Source organism: Haemaphysalis longicornis, unplaced genomic scaffold (genome assembly GCF_048455015.1).
Source record: "Haemaphysalis longicornis isolate Haplotype H1 unplaced genomic scaffold, Haemaphysalis longicornis Haplotype H1 scaffold_3, whole genome shotgun sequence".
In the NCBI taxonomy this organism is placed as follows: domain Eukaryota; kingdom Metazoa; phylum Arthropoda; class Arachnida; order Ixodida; family Ixodidae; genus Haemaphysalis; species Haemaphysalis longicornis.
The window spans coordinates 421,470-440,519 of NW_027526335.1; the positions used below are offsets into that span (position 1 = coordinate 421,470).

The following is a 19,050-nucleotide window of genomic DNA, read 5'->3' on the forward strand; positions in this document are numbered from 1 at the left end:
TTTTTGCGGGGAAGCAACTTTTGACGCGCGAATTTGGAATGGGGGAAAGCTATAGCCTTTATGGTTGTGGTACCTATTTGGGTACTTCAGGACTGAGGAGGCTATACATTCCATGATGTATGCCTAATGCATAGCTGTCTCTAAAATGGAGAGTGAGGCATGGTTTCTTTTTATATTTATGTGCCAGCAGACTTTCGGCTTATTTCTGGGTGTCATAACCTTGGTGAAGCTACAGCTTAGTGTCTAAAGTTCATATCAGGGCATCACAAGCATAAGATGAGCTATTGGAAGGCAGAACATACACTTGTTTTACACAATTACAACATTATTACTAGCGGACCGTGCTCTTCCCCTTCAGGCGAAACAAGCATTGCAAACATTGAAAAAAGTAGACAAAAATGTGTCATTAAGAAAAATTTTTAAATGCTGCAACCCTACGGCGTCTTCTTTTAATTAATTGAACACTGAAAATAGAATTTTGTAATCTCAGACTTCGTTGTACGAACTAGTTTAAAGCCACGGCAAACGTTTCTCAAATAAGCTGGGTGACAGTGCACACACTCCCCCCCCCACAATCCCCAACACGCACGTTCACCACGATCGTAATTCAGGCAACTTTGCCATGTTGCCACTTTGCTTTACCAATAAATTTCACTTTGTGTACATCAATTATTATTACTCGCGTGCAATAGCAACCGATCCCGCTATCAGCTGCTGCCCGAACACATCGCGCCAATGCAGCGCGCGCTGCAACTTCCAGTGATGCTACCGCTGCGCCAATTGCGCCAAACTGCGCCCAAGTGCTCTGGCTGCTACTTCCTGATACATTTCCTCTAAATTTGGCAATTCTGCGCCCGACCTGCGCCCAAGGGTGTACGCCGACTTTCAGAAATGAAACTAACTACTTGAGGTTCCCCATTGAAAGCGACATGGCGCTGCACCTGTTTTCAGGACGCAATCCGAGCCCATTTAAGGCAAACTGGCCCTTGTTTCGATAACGGCGATGATGCGTTTTGCGGCTGGCGCCTCGTAGGCGTTGTGAAATGTCCCCCCCACCACCCGAGACTGTTAATTCCATGCAGTGCGCTTCGCATGTATTGCGGTCGCGTGACCGGCTGCCGCCATCGCGACCGTCCGCCTCGCGGTCTTCGGGCCGCGATATGCGTCGTGAAATTGCCGTACTTGCTCGCCAACGCGCCCCAACAGCGTTCGCTTTGACCGGGTGCTGGCGGAGTTGTGCTGGAAGAAAAGTAGGCAAGAGATGAGGACGCAGGAATTGTATACTCGGGGACAACTTTCTGTGGCAATGGAGCGAAAGCTACGGAGGGAGGGGGAAGCTAACTGCTCTGTGTTACTGCGCGAAGTAGTTCCCAATAAACTGGTTTCGTTTTCAGTTTCGGCGTGACCGATACGCATTTGATACAGTTCATTTATTCGCATAAGTTCCGTAGTTGAGTGCGCTGAACAACGATCACCGAGCATGCAGGCATATTGGCGTCTCCTTCCACACGCTTCATTTGTTTGTAAACACAGGCCAACGCTTCGACTGGACACGGCCCGCGCGGCCGTGAACGGAAGAACTCAGACCGACTGCGGACTCTGTATCGTTCAGAAAAGAAGTGAAGTTTGTAAGCGCTGCAGTTTTGACGGAATGCACCGATCTGTAAACTGTTCTACTGGACAGCACCATCGGCATGTGCGGCCTACTTCCCTAGCGCGGTCGCGGTATACCAAATGAGCAGCATGCACACATGCTTACGCACACGCTCGCTTACGTCGGGAAACTGGCTAACCGAACGGATTGCGAAAACAGCGGAGAATCCCGGTTGCATAGTCTCACTTGGGCGTACACTTTGCAAACCGCTCGCTTCGTTTGTTTAAACAGCGAAGCTTCTTACAAATCCTACGCAAAGAATAAAGTGGCGAGCCGTCGACAAGAACGCCATGTTTTTGTTTTTTGGGGGGGGGGGAGGGAACCATTGCAACGCCAAAAATGCTCTCTGTTTTGTATATTCTGGCTAGCAATATAGTAGCATTATCACTGCGAGTCTAAAACATAAGAAGTAAATATTCTTGAATTGCTGAGGTTACCGCCAGCCAATTATTTTTGTTGAACTACTTCCAGGTGCGCCACAGAACAGGGGGGATTGGTGCGCAGTGAAAAGGCGTGGTCCGGCTCCGTAGCCTTGACTGCATTGCCACAGAAAGTTGTCCCCGAGTATAGTTACAGTGGAATCTCGATGATACGATTCAGGATGATATAAATTTCTGACAAGTTCCGGCGAAATTGCATTCCTTGAAATGGGAAAAATTTCGGCTCTTACGAACGGACCTGCGGTGCCCGGCGGATGATACGAACGAGTCGGCGAGGCGCCCGGCTGCCGAGCGAGCAAGCTACGGCGACGTACGGGCTCTCTGCCCTCTTTGTCGCTCTTTCTCCAGGAACGGCCGCGCTGTTTTCTGCTCACGAACGCGCCGCGCACTCCACAGGCACGCTGACGCTACCGCGAAACCACCCGCACGCTGCGCGGCCTGCCGCGGCAACATGGCGCCGGTTTCGGTCGCGAAGTGGTGCGGGGCGCTCAGAAGACCGCTTCTAAGCGCTATTTAAAATGCCTCTCAAAGCACACACAAAGTTTCTTGTGCGGTAAATGAGCTAATAATGTGAGCGAAAACGGTGCTATAAAACGTCATCCTCGGCGCTAGTGAAAGCACCCATGAAATATCTGTGAGGGTCCTAAGCCTAAACATCCCCGGCGGAGCCAGCCGGCTTGCTCGCCGCTCGCCATCATGAGGCGCACGCCTTCCCATTGTCGCAAGTCGTCAGGCTCCTCCCAGTGCCACGCGCGTCGCGCGTGATTTTCTGACCGCGGGCGCCGAATCGCCGACGCAGGCGTGAAAATATCGCGCGCACAACGCAGACGCACACGAATCGCGCGCAAAAAACGCTCCTGTAGCGAGCTTGGGCACCGCAAGTGAGGAGATGGAAGTCCAGAAAGGACCGCTCGGCGACATGAAGGTTTATTAAAAAAAAAAAGCAGAGAAACGTCACGGATTTCTTCACGCGAAAGTAAGAAAAGAAATAAACGAAAACTTGTAGTGCTTAGTTTTTTGGTCTGTGTTGTTCATACGAATTTCGGATTATACCAATATTTTTCGCGGTCCTGCGAGATTCGTAGCATTGAGATTTTACTGTAAACAGATGAGAATTTAAAAAGTGCAGGGGGGAGAAAATATTATCCAAGGGCAGAAACTGTGAGAGAGTTCGGGCCGCGCGCCAGCGAGCGAGTACGGCAATTTCACGACTCCTGACGTTGTCGATCTTCACGAGTACGGCACGCACATGATGATGCCCGTCTTAGATTTCACGTTCAGTTCATAGAGGCATAGAATTCACGTACGTGGAAATTGAACGTGAAATGCGCGCATGGGGCCTCGCAGGGAATTAACACGTCTCGGGGTAGGGGGTAGGGATTTAACAACGCCTACGAGGCGCCTGCCCGTTTTGCTGTGTGAACGTCAACTGAAGTTTCTGCGCACAACTGGGTGTGAAACCCATTGACAGGCCTTGTCGATGGCGTTTTCAAAGCTGAAAGATTCCTACATTTTACTTGCATTTTGCTTTTCGTGTATGTGTGCCACTGCAGGTCGATGGGGATCTTATTTCATGACCGCCTTTAGGGATAGCAGTGTGCAAACAAATGACGGAGCGGTTCTTTTGCCCAGACTTGAACCCTTGTCATACATGGGCACCTTACCGGCCGTTATGAGAACGGCAGTTGGCCTTAAAGGCAGTTAGGCAGAGTTGCATGGCAGCGCGAGCGCTGTTGGAAACCCAACGGCAATCACCGCGCCAGCGGAGGTCACCGGTCTCCATTCCGTCGGCAGATGGGCAAGATGGCTGCGCCAAGCAACGTGTCCCTGCTGCAGGCGAGCGCGCTGCCACAAAAACGCTTCGTGTGGACACCGTCGCTGACGCATTTTAGCTTGCGGTAGGACAGCGGTGCTGCGGTTAGTTCAAGCGATGGAGTGTGAATTAGGACGCCTCACCACATCGGAACTACAAGCAACGCCATGATTGGTATGTTTCGGTTAAATTTTATGCAGTACTCACTGTACTGCTACAAAAAACGGTTGCGACAAGTGAAAGAAATACGCTGTGTAACATGCAGCGCAGAAAATAATTAGAGAAGGTAGCATTTTAAGAGTAACATGATAAATCATCCAAACGGAAGTGAACATGGGAACAGCCACTACCGTTCAGTTCCCATGGCTGTGAGGGCATTCAACTGCCGTTTGCGTTAATGGCCATTGCAAGTGCCCATGTAGCAGGGGTACAAAAGCGATGGCTGATTTGCCGTTGATTATTGCTTCAATGGCGGTGCACCAGCGTCACAGGCAATTTTTCATTGGGATTTTAATGGGCTACCTTGTCATTAACGGAGGCGTTTTGGTTGCTGGCAGCAAACGTGTCGTGAAAGGGCAAGATTCAGCCTGGTGCTGTATGTTGGTTGCCAGAAATGGCTGCCCGCTGCCTTTGTAAACAATAGCGCTGCTATCGGTGGCTTGCCGTTTTAGACCCTGACGGACGGTGGCAGCGCTGACGCTGCTAAATAGTGATGCATGTGCAACACGGGGAGGAGCGTGATTTTCAGTTATGAAGTCAAAGCCGTGGCAGTGCTCGATTTTACATAGCATGTTCGTTGTGACAAGCAATTTTTAGTTTGTTCATAGTAAATCTGCTATTGTGCAAAAATGAAAGCTTTTTTTTTTTTTTTTTTTTTTTTTTTTTGCAGGCCATTGCACTAAGTTCAATGCAGACATTCTTCAAGAGACTGATGAAAATGGGGTTCTGGGTTCTTTTAATTTTTTTATCGTTGAAGGCCATGCTTTTAGCGATTATCTGTCATGAATGCCATACGTGTCTTAAAATTGCTTCTATCAACACCTGCTTCAAAAGCTGGTTTTGCTGCTCCAAAACGCATTTTTGTCTGCTCCAAAAGCTGCTCCAAAGCGGCCTAAGCCGGTAGCATCACTGAACTTGTGAACCCCCCCCCCCTCTCCCACGTAAAACTTCAGTGATATCAAAGCTCAATGTTTTGTCACAGGATCGCCCGAACCTTTCCTCCCATACTGCCATAGGCCAACAAACTTGCCCTTCGGCTACTTTTTTTCCCCAAAAAAAACATCACGTTTGACCCCTGTATCCTCTCTGCCCTGCATTTGGCCCCTGTATCCTCTCAAACTTCCTGCGCAAAAACCACGGCTAAAATAGCCTCACCAAAGAAGAAGAAAAAAGCGGGCATCTGAAGCAAGTTTCACCCCTCCCTCCTCCGCCGTACCCAATATTCTGGGTACCAAAGTGCACTGTAATGAATGATGCCAGTTTACGAAGGACTGTTGCAGTTTTCACAACGCCAGCGAGACGACACCAGATTTCACAACGCCAGCAAAGACGCCAACCGATTTGAAGGCGATAAATTTTGTTCAATTCCTGATCGTGTACGTTACTTGGCCTCTGGTATCTCCAGTTGTAGTTGACATTTTTGGAATCCAAAGACAGATTTGGGAATGGGAAGAACATTTCTTTGTTACAGGGAAATACGGCAGTTACACTGCTGACCGTTCATTCCATAACACATGGCCAAACTTCAAATGCAGTTTTCTCAGTTTCATATTTTTGGTCGTTTACGTCAGCCTTGCGCAGCTTTTTGGAAACTTCTTTTTGTTTCATAAGGTTAATATTGGTACGTTTTCTTTTTTTTTTTTTTTTTTTCCAGTACAAACCTGAGGTACCCGATGACATTCTTTGTTTTTCTATTTAGGCCATGCGTAAATAATGAATTGCAGTTATTTTGATGAGCCAAAATTTCGAACACTGCCATCTTTTACACTTGACATTTTTTTTGGATGCCATAACTTTAGAGCAAAACGAAGAATGTCATTGGGTATGGGAACTCTCTGGCTATCAATTCATGTAATAAAAAGCTACAAAATGCAATGCGAAAGTTCGTTAAAGTTGCGTAAGAAATTACCTAATTACAGTTTAGACTTTGCATGATAACTTTCAAACTAACAGCAGCAGCTCAAATATAATTGCATATTTGAAATCTACAGAGAAAAATACATTTGTGTGCAAATATTCATGTTTCTACCCATAAATTTTAAGACCCTCGTCCCCCCTTAAAGGAGCCATGAAGAGAAAACAAAAGTTTGTTTTATTCGAAAGATTAGGTGTTTCATAGTACCCCAAGCGCTTTCCCGGAAGCAAATGATGCTTTATTCACTGATAAATAAGGCAATTTAAGCCAAAATTTTAAATCTCCCGCTAAAATTGAACATTCCGTGACGTGTACAATGGCGTCATAGAGCCGGTCCATGAAACAGATACTTAGTATGTCGACTCCATATAGCACCCACACGCGGGAGTCGATCGAGACGGCGGCCATTTTAAAAATACTAGTAAAACCTAGTGCACCCGCAGCCCTAGTCATGGAATCGCCTGATCCGGAGAACAAAACTCTCGCCGAGGAGCTCGGGCTTGCATTTAACAACCTCACACCACAAAAACGCTCAATGCTTCTAAGTGCACGAGCGGCAAGAGTTGTGGGAAAAGCGGTGGACGTGAAAGCGACCATTCCGCGATAGCCACAACAGACGAACGCCCAGCCGTCGGCACCGCTGCCTCGTCAGCCCCGTCGCGACGGACGAATATAGACTGGTACGTATGTGCCGTATTTTGATTACGGTTAATAATAGTTCAATTTCAGTAGCAGTATCACTTATGCCAGTTGGCCGGTGTCGTGTATGGAAAGCCGTTCGCGCGAGCTCTCTGCTTCGACCAGAAAGATACGAGCGTCAATGCGCGGTGTTTACGGCATTTTTTTCCCCAAGGTCAGAGCGATTTGACGAAGTCGGCAACGAGCGCCAGTATGTTCCAGGAGTGAGCTAACGTAAGGGTCCCTGCCGTAACTGAACAAACTGAAGTTTTCAGTGGTTGTAAACTGGAAACGAGCTCGTAACGACAGCAGCAAACCAACACCATTCGAAACTTACGCGACGACTGGCACTATCTCGTCGCTTCTTGCTGTTCCTTACTCCCCTCGTTTCTATTTTTACCTTTGCTGGTTGGCGATATGACGGCCAACCTCCTGTGAAGGGATTACGATACGAAGCAAGGTCGCGGCTGTGCGTGCTGGAACGGTTCGTTGGCCCCGAAGAGCCTCGAACCCGAAAATTCGTCTGCGCGACGGCGAGATGTCGAGCTCGGCCGGCGCGCTAGTTTCGTACTCATTGGCGCACACGCTTGCGAGTTCGTTCGGACCTTCAACCGTTTACTCCACCGTTCTTTGTCATAAAAAGAATGTGCAGTATGTTTCACGGGCATTTAGCTCGCTATGCAAGCTGTAAGCCCTGCCTAACATGCGTTTGCTTTTGCCGGCCTCCGCCAATCGCAGAGCTTAGCCCATGTGACGGCATAGGTTCTGTTGCGGGAAATGAGCTGGTGGGTCGCATGACCATTCCCGTTTTTCGTAATTATGTAGCTTATTTGAGCGAAGTTTGCGTTATAAGTGGTGTCGTTATGGTTCTAACGAGGCAATCTTTCGAATGAACCAAACTTGTGTTTTCTCTTCATGGCTCCTTTAAAGGGACCCTGCAACACTCTTCGTGCAGTGCAAGTAAACCTGCGCGACGTTTAGATTAGACTTCCAGGAACACCCGAGCCAAATATTACACGTGCACGTGAAGTGGTAAGCGCGCAAATCGCCGTGAAAGACGCGGAAAAACCAACCACGCTCTCTTCAATTCTCCTCATGCACCTCTGGCATGGCCTCTCCGACGTCAATCGGGCCATGGCTGTCCTGGCTGTCCTATTGGCTGTCGCTTGTGAACTTCGCGGCTAAATTCTGGCATTTCCTGTGACGATCAGCCGTCGTCGGCGCTGTGTATGAACCTCTTCTATGTCTGAACCTGTCCGCATGCTTTTGGTGTTTCTTTTGTTTTGAGTGCGCGCAGAGTTTGAGTGACGAACTAAATATTCCACTTTCAATGAGCCCACTCGACAACAAACGTTTATTGCTCCAAAAACGCCCTACCAGCCTGAGCGCTTGCTTGCGAGCAGGCCACCATGCCTGCTTTTTTGTTGCACCCGACCGGAAATAGACCCGTCCACGTTGCGGGGAAAAGGACGGAACTCCCCGGCCTGTGACATATCGAAGGCCGCCGAACAGAACGCCGCGCGCCGCCCCCCCTCTCCGGGAGAGAGCGCGCAGCTTTCTTCACGTTGTCCGCGGTTGAGTTGAGAGGGAATATTTATGCACAATTTTTCATCGCGCGATGTTTCAGTGATAGTGAACGGATTTTCATAATTCTTGCGGGAGGAGATTGCTGGGACAATAGACTTTACCCCAAAATACATTCCGAGTAGTCGATGGTAAGTGTTGCAGGGTCCCTTAAATGTGAAATTTATGGCTAGGTCAGTTGTGTTTTAATGAGTACAAGTGAAAATAAAGTTTTCTGTGTAAAAAAATGAAGGGTGTAAAAAATTTTTTAAGACTATCATGCCCTGTAGTGTTCTCTTGACTACAATTGCAAAATGTTCAAAACTTCCTACCGTGTGTCAATACTTTGCTAGGCTTTCCACGAGCAGGCAACATGTGAACCTTTGTAACACTGGAGGGGGGTGTTTTTAGTGTGCCTGCGAAATTCCATTACTCCAAAAAACAAAAAATTTTGCTCTGATCCCCACGTCTTAATAACTCAATTTACTCAATAAAATTTGGTTTCAAATAGGAAACGGGGACATTTTCATGGCATTTCCTCTATGGCTACCAGCAGCAGCCACAAGCACCTGAGTGCTACTTCAACTGCCAGTCTACAGACGGCAGGCTAATCTTGTTGCCCCTATTTGCCCCCAGGGCGGAGTGCTTTTTGACGTATCCATACCTGTTGGGAGTCTCCCTGTCCCATGTATTGAATTACTCTGGTAGTGAGTATGAGTACCATTCAAGCAACCTAAACAAGGGGCACATAGTTCGGTGGCATCAGCAGTGGTGCGGCAAAGGCAACCGTGTGTTTTGCGTGCGTAGGATACGGAATCGACACTTGACCACTGGACACTCACCGCTCACGGTTTTCTCTTCTCCTAGTAGGAACTGGCTTTCAGGGCGTGCTGCGTGTGCTGACGTTTCTTTTGCGTTCCCTGCTGCAGTGTCTCCAGCACTGTCTGTATCATCTGGGTACGTGCCTCCACCACGAAGTACCAGCACAAAGTTAAACACGATGCAGATCAGGTACTTTGCCAGCCTGACGGCTCTACATTTGCTTGCTTGCTGCTTAGTGCGCGCGCGTGTGCACGTGTACGAACAGTCTCTTCTTTTTTAATAACCTCCCTCAGCGACATTTCACCCTAGCTTAGACCAAGAGTGGACGAGCTGCTGATCTGCAATGCAGTAACAATTGGATCGTCTTCCTGTGAAGAACTACAAACAAGTGCAGATAAGAAACCGAATATCTAGCAGTGTACCTGCTTTGGTAGCCGTGACAGGGCATTATGACGCGCAGTGCACATTTGACACAAAATGGGGCACTAGGGTGTAAAGGCTAGGAGCGGGCACTGGAGAATGTGTTGGGTGCTGGCGCGTATCGCTGACTGTTAACGTTGCCAGCTGTTGTGACATTCTGCCACGGCTCTGGGCGGTGTTGGCATACTGCAGAGGGAAACTGTGCAACAACAGTAAGCTTGCTGACTGTGAAAGGTTTGATTGGGGTACACTCGGTGACACCGGAAGTTGCCACTGTGCCTTATCACCGTAGCCGGATGTTTCTCCGCGCGCTGCAAGTAGGGCGTTGCTGGGAATATTTTGAACATGGTGCGAGTCGTTCCCGTGATTTTTTGGATTTAATATGCTTATAAACGGCTCCAGTGACAACAAACAAACGGCGTGAGACAAGGCAGACGATATCACGCATTCATAGTGAACCCCTTTCAAGCGCACTGACGTCACGGGTCCGGCGCTTTGGCGGAGTGATACACTACATGAGGTGGTGCCGTTCTTGAGTTGTAACCGAGTATAGTAGCAATCTAACTTGCTTTGCATCCTCATATTTTTTTATAAAATGTGTTCTGTGTCTAGCCTCGTAAAAAGCAAAGCTCGGGGTAGTGGCAATCTAACCTGTTTACTGCTTCGCATTCCCGTATTTTTCACCGCATGTGCCCCCTCGCAAAGAGTGCAGCCCCCCTCCCCCTCCTCCCGGCAGGTGCAAGTTTGGCCAGCTGGGCCCCAGCAAGGGCCAGTTCAGCTCGCCCCACGGCTTCTGCTTGGGCCTGGAAGAGGAGATCATCGTGGCGGACACCAACAATCACCGCATCCAGGTGTTCGACAAGTCTGGCGAGTTCAAGTACACCTTCGGCGTGGCCGGCAAGGAGGAAGGGCAGCTCTGGTACCCGCGAAAGGTGAGCGGCCCTCCTTTGCTCCCGCCGCTGTCCGCTGACCGCAACGGCCTGTCCTGCCCAGGTGGCGGTGATCAAGAGCAGCGGCAAGTATGTGATCTGCGACCGGGGCAACGAGCGGTCGCGCATGCAGATCTTCACCAAGGGGGGCCACTTCATCAAGAAGATCGCCATCCGCTACATTGACATTGTGGCAGGCCTGGCCATCACGGCCGAGAACAAGATTGTGGCCGTGGACAGCGTGTCGCCCACCGTGTTCGTCATCTCGGAGGCTGGCGAGCTGCTGCTCTGGTTCGACTGCAGCGAGTACATGCGCGAGCCGTCGGACATCGCCATCAGCGGCCGCGAGTACTACATCTGCGACTTCAAGGTGAGCGGGCTCTTTCTTTGGCTGCACTCCCATTTCAGAGGAGGAGGAGATGCTGTACGCCTCGAGCGCGGCCTGCAGGGGTGCCGCTGACGCTTTCGGGGTGTGTTCACGACTGCAATCTGCTGTTTGTGTGCGTTTGAAATGCACGTTAATGTGGCGCAGTCACTCTGTTCGCAAATTTTGTGTGTTCATGACAGTGCAAACGTTTCTGACGAGATACTAGTGTGGTACATTCGGTTTGTATGGGTGCCAGGTGTGTGTCACAGACCAACATCACGAAGCTGGCATATGCATGGAGCTGATTGTAACTCCACAGCCCCAAAAATTACTAGCAATGTCTCGGTAAGCATCGTTTCCTCAGGTGGTCATGCTACGGCTATATACTATGATATAAATCGGTTTTGTGCTTGTACTTGTACTTGTGCTTGTAGCGGAGCTCTCGCCAGTTATGCTTACCAATATCATACCTCAAATATTGATCCACTACCCTGGACAAGCAATGTGGCATAAATTTCACAAACATTCTGCGAAAGGAGTACGGTGGATACAGCAAAATTATGCCCGGGAATCAGCTCACGACAAAGAATTTTAGGGGGGACGCGGCTTTCAACTTCAGAAAAATGACCGAAACATCGTTTTTTTGAAAGCCACATATTCAGCTTCTATGTTTCCTATTCTGTGCATCTGCAAATTTTTTCCACTGAAAAGCGACGCAAAATGGCATAACAAAATAGTTTTGCCAGGCGCGGCGACAAACTATCAGCGCAAAAGTGCGAAAAAACGCAATTTTCGGAGCGCTGTATCTCCGCAACAGTGCCACCAGGTCCGGACATTTTGATCGGCCGAGTGTTCGTCTTTCCAGTTCTGCTCGTCTCTTTTATCTTCGTTCATTCACAAACGGCAGAAAAGAAACGACGCGCAAACGAAGCTAGAAATAGATGCTGAAGCGTTATTCGTCCTCCGGTCGGGGCGCGCTAAGACGACCCTCCTGATTGGGTGTCGCGACGCAATGCAAGATGGCGGCCGCCCGAGCTGCGTAGCGTGGGCGGTTTGAGTTCATTTTGCTGCTTTGCTCGGCCAAGTTTTTAGATGCGACTGCATCTCATTCACTCGCCTTGTCCATGCAGCGTCGTTGTCGTCCGCCCCTCCCCCTTTCTCCTCGCTGCGCTCTCCACCACTCTCCCCCTCTCCTCTCCGATAGCGAACACTCTCTCGCGAGGGGCATTGGATTGGATTCTGTTGGGTTGGGTTCGGTTGGATTGGATTAAAGTGGATTGTGTTGCGTCATAGCCGCGCCACGTTCCGTCATAGCCGCGGTCGTTCCAGCACCGGCGTTCCGATTTCTATCGATGCGTTGAATGGAGCCTAACAATTCTGCTATCGCCCGCACAACCGTAACAAGCACCGATCACTGTAACAGGAATGCTAGCACCACTGAAGACAAGGCGGCGAAGCGGCGTGAACGTGATGCTGAAACGCAAACAATTGAAGCGAGCAGCCGATTCCGAACTTCGTAAACGTGATACCGAACGCAAACGGTTGAAGCGAGCAGCCGATGCTCGCTGTGGCGTCGCATCTCCACAGGGTTCCCCTCGCGGAAAGGTGGGGTAATTTTTTGTTCAGTCTGTGGTATTCAACACGGACGTTATCGCGATGGGAAGGCCTGAGACATCGCCTGAGATCACGAGCCAGATCACAGGAAGTTGTGTGGCTCGAAAGGCGGAGGTCATCGAACGCTTCGTGGTGCGCGTGACTCTACCGTCACCAGACCCCGGAGGGTGACGCAGTGTGCACGCTTGCGATAGCGGTTCGTGAAGCCAACTTTTATTCTTATTTGCGATGTTTACATGCTTAGTTATTGCTGTATTTTGAGTGTGGGCTCGGTAGCCTTGAGAAAGAAACGGTCGACGCGTCGAACGCTGCGGCGCGCACGGCATAGCCGACGCGCATTGGAGCATCACATGATTTGGCAACCGGTTACGATTGAACGCAAGTAGTTGTAATTAATGCCTGCGACGTTAGATTTAATCTTAAAAGCGACCTGACCAGCCATATCAGGGATAATCAAAGTACGATATGTCGCGGTAAACGTGCCTAGGAATTGTGGCTTGCGCAGTGCTCTAGCGTGATCAAATTAAAAAAAAAAAACGGAAATGTGCGTAAGTCAGCCTGCCTAACGCACCATGCTGTTTCCGCGGCTGACAAAGTGCGACAGAAACACTAGCAAACAATGAAGAAAGAGTATCCACACGCTAGCCTCGATCACTAAAGCACGGCACACGTGGTCTGCTTGGTTGGCCAAATGGGTTGAAAACACGAACAAATAGTACATGCGCATGGCATCGCTGTACTTTTCCCATAAGAACCTTGCTACCTTACTAATAGCATTCGCAAAGCTATTGCAACGCGCATTCGCCGCACCAGGGATGAATTTACACTGCAATGGAACTGATGCCCCTCGAATACAGTTGAAAATTAACGCTGAGGGTTGCGTTATTTATTTGCTTCCGTTCTCCGTTGTTTTGTGTGTTATTTCACACACGCTGCGTTTGCGCGCATTACCGGGACTCATTTGGCATTGCTCGCGCGCTCCGGCGAGTTGACGCTTTCGTGTGGTACTGATTCATACGTGTTCTTGCTTCAAGCGCACCGAGATTCTATTTCGCACGTGCATTTCGACTCACATGTGGTTTCGGTTTTGATTTTCCCTTCGTGTTCCTATAGTCTGCTATAGTTAAGCGCTCCACACGTTCGTTGGACATGCGTGGGTGGGTGCACACGTCGTAATTATTTACACACGTGGTAATTATTTACAGTATGGAAATCGAACAATAAACAGGTGACACAATGACATTATCTCCCCACTGTTGAGTCAGTGCACATGATCCTTATACGCCTCGAGCGCGGCCTGTAGGGGCGCCACTGAAATCCCCCTAGCGGCCCGTTTCGAAAGCAGACGCGGGAGTCCGCGCCCCGCTCCCCAGTGCCGCCGCTGCTTTTGCGGCACGTTCACGACTGAGATTTACCATTTGTTTACCGGTTTTACTGAGATTTACACTCTGTTCGCAAATGTGGTGTGTTTACGAGAGTGTAAATGTTTCCGACGCGATCTTAGTGTGGTATTTTCGGTCTGTATAAGCGCCAGGTGTGTGTCACAGGCCAGCGTCGCGGAACCGGCGTATGATGGAGCCGATTGTAGTTACACTGACCTGAATTTACTAGCCGTGTCTCCGTAACCACCGGTTCGCCAGATGTTCATGCTACGGCTATACACTACGATTTAAATTGGTTTTGTGCGCTTACATAATCAGCGGAGCACTCATACCTGACAGCACACCAGTTACGTTTGCCAATATTATACCTCAGATGTTGATCACCACCATTTACAAGCCAGTCTGTGTTAATTTCGGGAATATTCAACAAAAGTACGATCGATGGACAATGCATAATTATACTCGGGGATCAGCACACGACAGAGTCGTCTTGTCGTGAGGTGCGCGCCCGCAGACTTTCATCTGCTACATATATCCTCTGCGAGCAGCGCGGAGACGGGCTTACAATATAATCCGCGTCCGCGACTAATGCTTCTTCGAAATATTGTCACGAAGACAAGGACGATGCAGTGGTGTTGAATGAGAAACACGTTTATTGGAGCGAACTTGTGCTCCCCTAACAACTCAACAGAATACAGAGGCGGCGAAGCAGCGGTCAACAAAGTGACTTGCACAGGCGAGTGTCGTCGAATCGAATGCCCCGGCGTCCGCACTGCAGGCTTTTTATCTTTTGGCGCGCGTGGTTCTCGAAACGTCGATTCGCATCGAGAACATAGTAGATCCAAGAAGATTATTCTGGGCTGTTCACGTTAGATCGGAATGCTCTCCCTATCACAACAGATAACACATGCGGCACAGAAAGAAAGAATGGAACACGCGCTTCCCTTGACGCAGAGATAACACAGACCGGCGCAGCCGGGCGGTAAAAGCAAAACACAAATAAACAAACCCAATGTATGGTTCGCGGCATTACCCCCCCCTCTAAGAGTGCATCGACCCGATGCTAACATAAGCGACAGTCCGAACAAATGAAAATAAAAGTTCGTCATCGTCCGTAGAAAGGTTTTAAGCGAACCACGTGGACGACTTCAGGCCGCGTGCGTCGTCGTGATGTGCCGGAGTCACCATCGGGGATCACTTCGTAGGTAAGTTGGCCAACACGTCGTAGAATCTGGTAGGGTCCGAAATACCGTCGCAGGAGCTTCTCACTGAGTCCGCGTCGTCGGATGGGAGTCCAAACCCACACACGATCCCCTGGTTGGTACTCGGCGTCTCGGCGTCGGAGGTTGTAGCGGCCCGCATCCACCAGCTGCTGGTCCGTTATACGAACTCGAGCGAGCTGGCGGGCCTCCTCCGCACGTTGAAGATATCCATGGACGTCGGCGTTGAGGTCGTCGTCTTCTACGTGCGGAAGCATGGCGTCGAGCATCGTAGTCGGCCTTCTACCGTAGACAAGCTCGAACGGCGTCAGCTGTGTCGTCTCCTGGATAGCCGTGTTGTACGCAAACGTGACATACGGGAGCACTTCGTCCCAAGTCTTATGTTCAACGTCAACGTACATTGACAGCATATCTGCGATTGTCTTGTTCAGACGTTCTGTTAGTCCGTTCGTTTGGGGGTGGTACGCCGTCGTTCTTCGGTGATCCGTGTTGCTGTAGCGTAATACTCCTTGCATCAGCTCCGCAGTAAATGCCGTTCCGCGGTCTGTGATTAGGACTTCCGGGGCTCCATGTCGCAGCACAACTTGGCTTATAAAGAACTTCGCCACTTCTTGTGCAGTCCCCCTCGGAAGAGCGGCGGTCTCTGCGTAGCGCGTCATGTAGTCTGTCGCTACGACAATCCACTTGTTCTGTGATCGTGACGTAGGGAACGGGCCTAAAAGGTCCATTCCAATCTGTTGAAATGGTCTCGATGGGACGGCGATCGGTTGCAGAAGTCCGGCGGGTCTCGTCGGCGGCGTTTTTCGTCGCTGGCAGTCACGGCAGCTCCGGACGTAGTGGGTGACGTCAGAGGTAAGGCCGGGCCAGTAGTACCTCGCCTTGATTTTTCCAATAGTGCGGGCTGTGCCCAGATGTCCGGAAGACGGGTCGTCGTGGCACGCTTCCAAAATTTCGTCATGAAGGTCCGCGGGGATGACGAGAAGGTAATTCGCTCTTGTTCCGGGGCTGAAATTCTTCTTCACAAGGACGGAGTTTCTCAGGCTGAATGCTGGTAAACTGCGTTTGAAGGTCCTAGGAACGGCAACGTTGCATCCCTCGAGGTACTCGATTATGACGCGTAAGTCGGGGTCGGCACGCTGCTGGGCGGCTAGGTCGCTCTCCGTCACGATCCCGAAGAACGCGCTGTCTTCATCAGAGTCTTGTGGTGGTGGGTCGACGGGGGCGCGGGACAGGCAGTCGGCGTCGGAGTGTTTCCTGCCGGATTTATAAACGACTGTAACGTCGAACTCCTGCAGGCGCAAGCTCCACCGCCCAAGACGGCCAGAGGGGTCCTTCAAATTGGCGAGCCAACACAGCGCATGGTGGTCTGTTACAACCTTGAATGGCCTTCCATACACGTATGGGCGAAATTTTGAAATCGCCCATATAATAGCCAGGCACTCTTTCTCAGAGGCAGAATAGTTTTTCTCCTCCTTCGACAGACCACGGCTAGCATAGGCGATTACCCTTTCGCAGCCGCTTTGCTTTTGGACAAGGACGGCACCCAAGCCTATATCACTGGCGTCCGTATGCATTTCCGTTTCGGCATTTCCGTCGAAATGAGCGAGCACGGGCGGGCTTTGCAGGCGTTTTTGCAGCTCGTCGAATGCTTTTTCTTGGTCGTTTTCCCAGCTGAAAGGGGTGCTATCTTTCGTCAAGCGCGTGAGTGGCTCTGCAATGCGTGCGAAGTTTGCGACGAAGCGCCGGTAGTATGCGCACAGCCCGAGAAATCTCCGCACGCCCTTCTTGTCTTTTGGCCTTGGGAAGTTCGCAATGGCTGAAGTTTTTGCCGGGTCAGGTAGGACTCCCGCGGCGTTGACGACGTGGCCCAAGAACTTGAGTTCCCCGTATGCGAAACGGCACTTTTCAGGCTTCAGCGTCAACCCCGACGTACGAATGGCCTCGAGTACAGACTCCAACCTTGCAAGGTGTTCGTCGAAAGTCCGGGCGAATACCACTACGTCGTCGAGGTATACGAGGCAGGTGTGCCACTTAAGACCAGCTAGCACAGTGTCCATGACTCTTTGAAACGTCGCTGGTGCTGTGCACAGCCCAAACGGCATCACCTTGAACTCGTATAGGCCGTCTGGGGTTATAAATGCAGTCTTCTCTCGGTCTCTCTCGTCCACTTCAATTTGCCAGTAGCCGGTCTTCAGGTCCATCGATGAGAAGTACTTCGCGTGGCAGAGGTGGTCGAGGGCGTCGTCGATTCGGGGGAGGGGGTACACGTCCTTTTTCGTGATTTTGTTCAGTCGCCGGTAGTCAACGCAAAACCTTAATGTGCCGTCTTTTTTCTTTACGAGTACGACGGGCGCAGCCCAGGGGCTTTTCGATGGCTGTATAATGTCATCGCTCAGCATGTCGTCGACTTGAGTCCGGATGGCTTCCCGTTCGTGTGAAGAGACGCGGTACGGTGACTGTCGGGTAGGTCGGGCTCCATCTTCGGTTATTATTCGGTGCTTCGCTAGAGGGGTCTGACGTAGTTTTGCGCTCGACGAAAAACATTCGCTATAGCGACGCAGCAAAGCCAATAATTTTTTCCGTTGTTCTTGCGGTAGCGCCGGATTCACATCGAATGGCTGCGGGAGCTTGAATGTTTCTACGGGTGTGCGTTCAAAGTCGGCGACTGCGATCACATCACTTGCTTCTTGCGTTTCTTCGAGGAACGCAATTGCAGCTCCCTTGTTTAAATGCTGGTACTCTTCGGTGAAATTAGTGACCAAAACGTGAGATTGGCGTTGCTTAAAGTGCGCAATGCCTCTTGCGACGGAGACACCGCGGTCGAGAAGCAACCTTCGATCACTCTCTACGATAGCGTCGATGTCAGAAGCAGCATCCTCACAGTAGACGGCGATCATCAAGCTTGCGCATGGTGGCAGGGTGATGTGATCGTCGGCGATCCTGACAGCAGCACGGTGATCGGGGTTCGGCTGCGGCGTCGTGGAGTGATTGGAGGAAAATGTTATCGACTTGGTCTGCAGATCAATTATTGCGCCGTTGTTCGTCAAAAAGTCCATTCCGAGAATCACGTCGCGGGAGCAGTTAGGCAGAACGACGAACGCCGCAGGGTACGTTGTGCCGTCTATGGTGACGCGCGATGTGCACGTTCCACTTGGCGTCACGAGGTGGCCTCCTGCTGTGCGTATGTGCGGACCGTCCCATCTGGTCATAACTTTCTTCAGTTTAGACGCAAATGGTCCGCTCATTACCGAATAGTCAGCTCCCGTGTCTACGAGGGCGACTACGTCAAAGCCGTCGATGGACACCTTGACGTCAGATGCAGTCGTCCTCGAGTTGCGGGTTCGTCGGGGCGTCGTATCTCTGCTTGTACGTGTTGATGGTCGGGCACTGTGCATCGTCGTTGTCGTCGTCTTCTCAACGGACGTCTTGGTCAGGTCGGGTACGCGTCGCGCCGTGTAGCTGTCGTCGTGTTCAGGAGTCTCGTTAGGGCTAGGTCGGGTCGTCGGGATGAGGGCATGTCGTGAATGATGGTCTTCAGCGAGTCGCTGCGTCGTTGGAGGGTTTTCATTTTTCCGCCGTTGTGCAACTTTACCTCCCGAAGTTGCTGCTTTTAGTTTCCCCCGCGTGGGCTGGGGGACCTTCCACGTGAGAAGTCAGCAGTGCTGCGGCGGTTTGGTGACTGAGACGGGTAGGGCGACGGTGAACGGTTGAAGCGGGCTGGTCCTCGGTTGGTGTTGGAGAGGTATTCTTCGATCTCAGCAGGGCGCTGGCCGTATCGGGGGCGTGGGGCGTCGACGGAGAACCCTCGCAAACCGAGCCTCTTGTAGGGACAGCGACGGTAGATGTGGTCGGCCTCTCCGCAGTGGTAGCACAGCGGGCGATTATCGGGCGTTCGCCACACGTCGGTCTTCCTTGGCGTCTGGTATTGGTCTACAGGGCGTCGGGCGGGCGGCGTTGGACGGCGGTATGGCTCAGCCTCTTGACGACGGGTTGGAGCAGGGCGGGGTTGACGAA

At 50.8% G+C, this 19,050-nt stretch overlaps 1 protein-coding gene across 2 annotated transcripts in view; it reads left to right on the plus strand.

The window, feature by feature from the left end:
- Window positions 1-19,050, plus strand: part of Mei-p26 (E3 ubiquitin-protein ligase meiotic P26) — an 89,522-nt gene that overhangs the window by 57,060 nt on the left and 13,412 nt on the right. For both annotated transcript variants that reach the window (XM_077702076.1, XM_077702077.1), the window contains 3 exons: window positions 9,212-9,293; window positions 10,261-10,456; window positions 10,518-10,823. In XM_077702076.1, coding sequence (XP_077558202.1) covers window positions 9,212-9,293; window positions 10,261-10,456; window positions 10,518-10,823 — 584 coding nt within the window. The remainder of the gene's footprint in view (window positions 1-9,211; window positions 9,294-10,260; window positions 10,457-10,517; window positions 10,824-19,050) is intronic.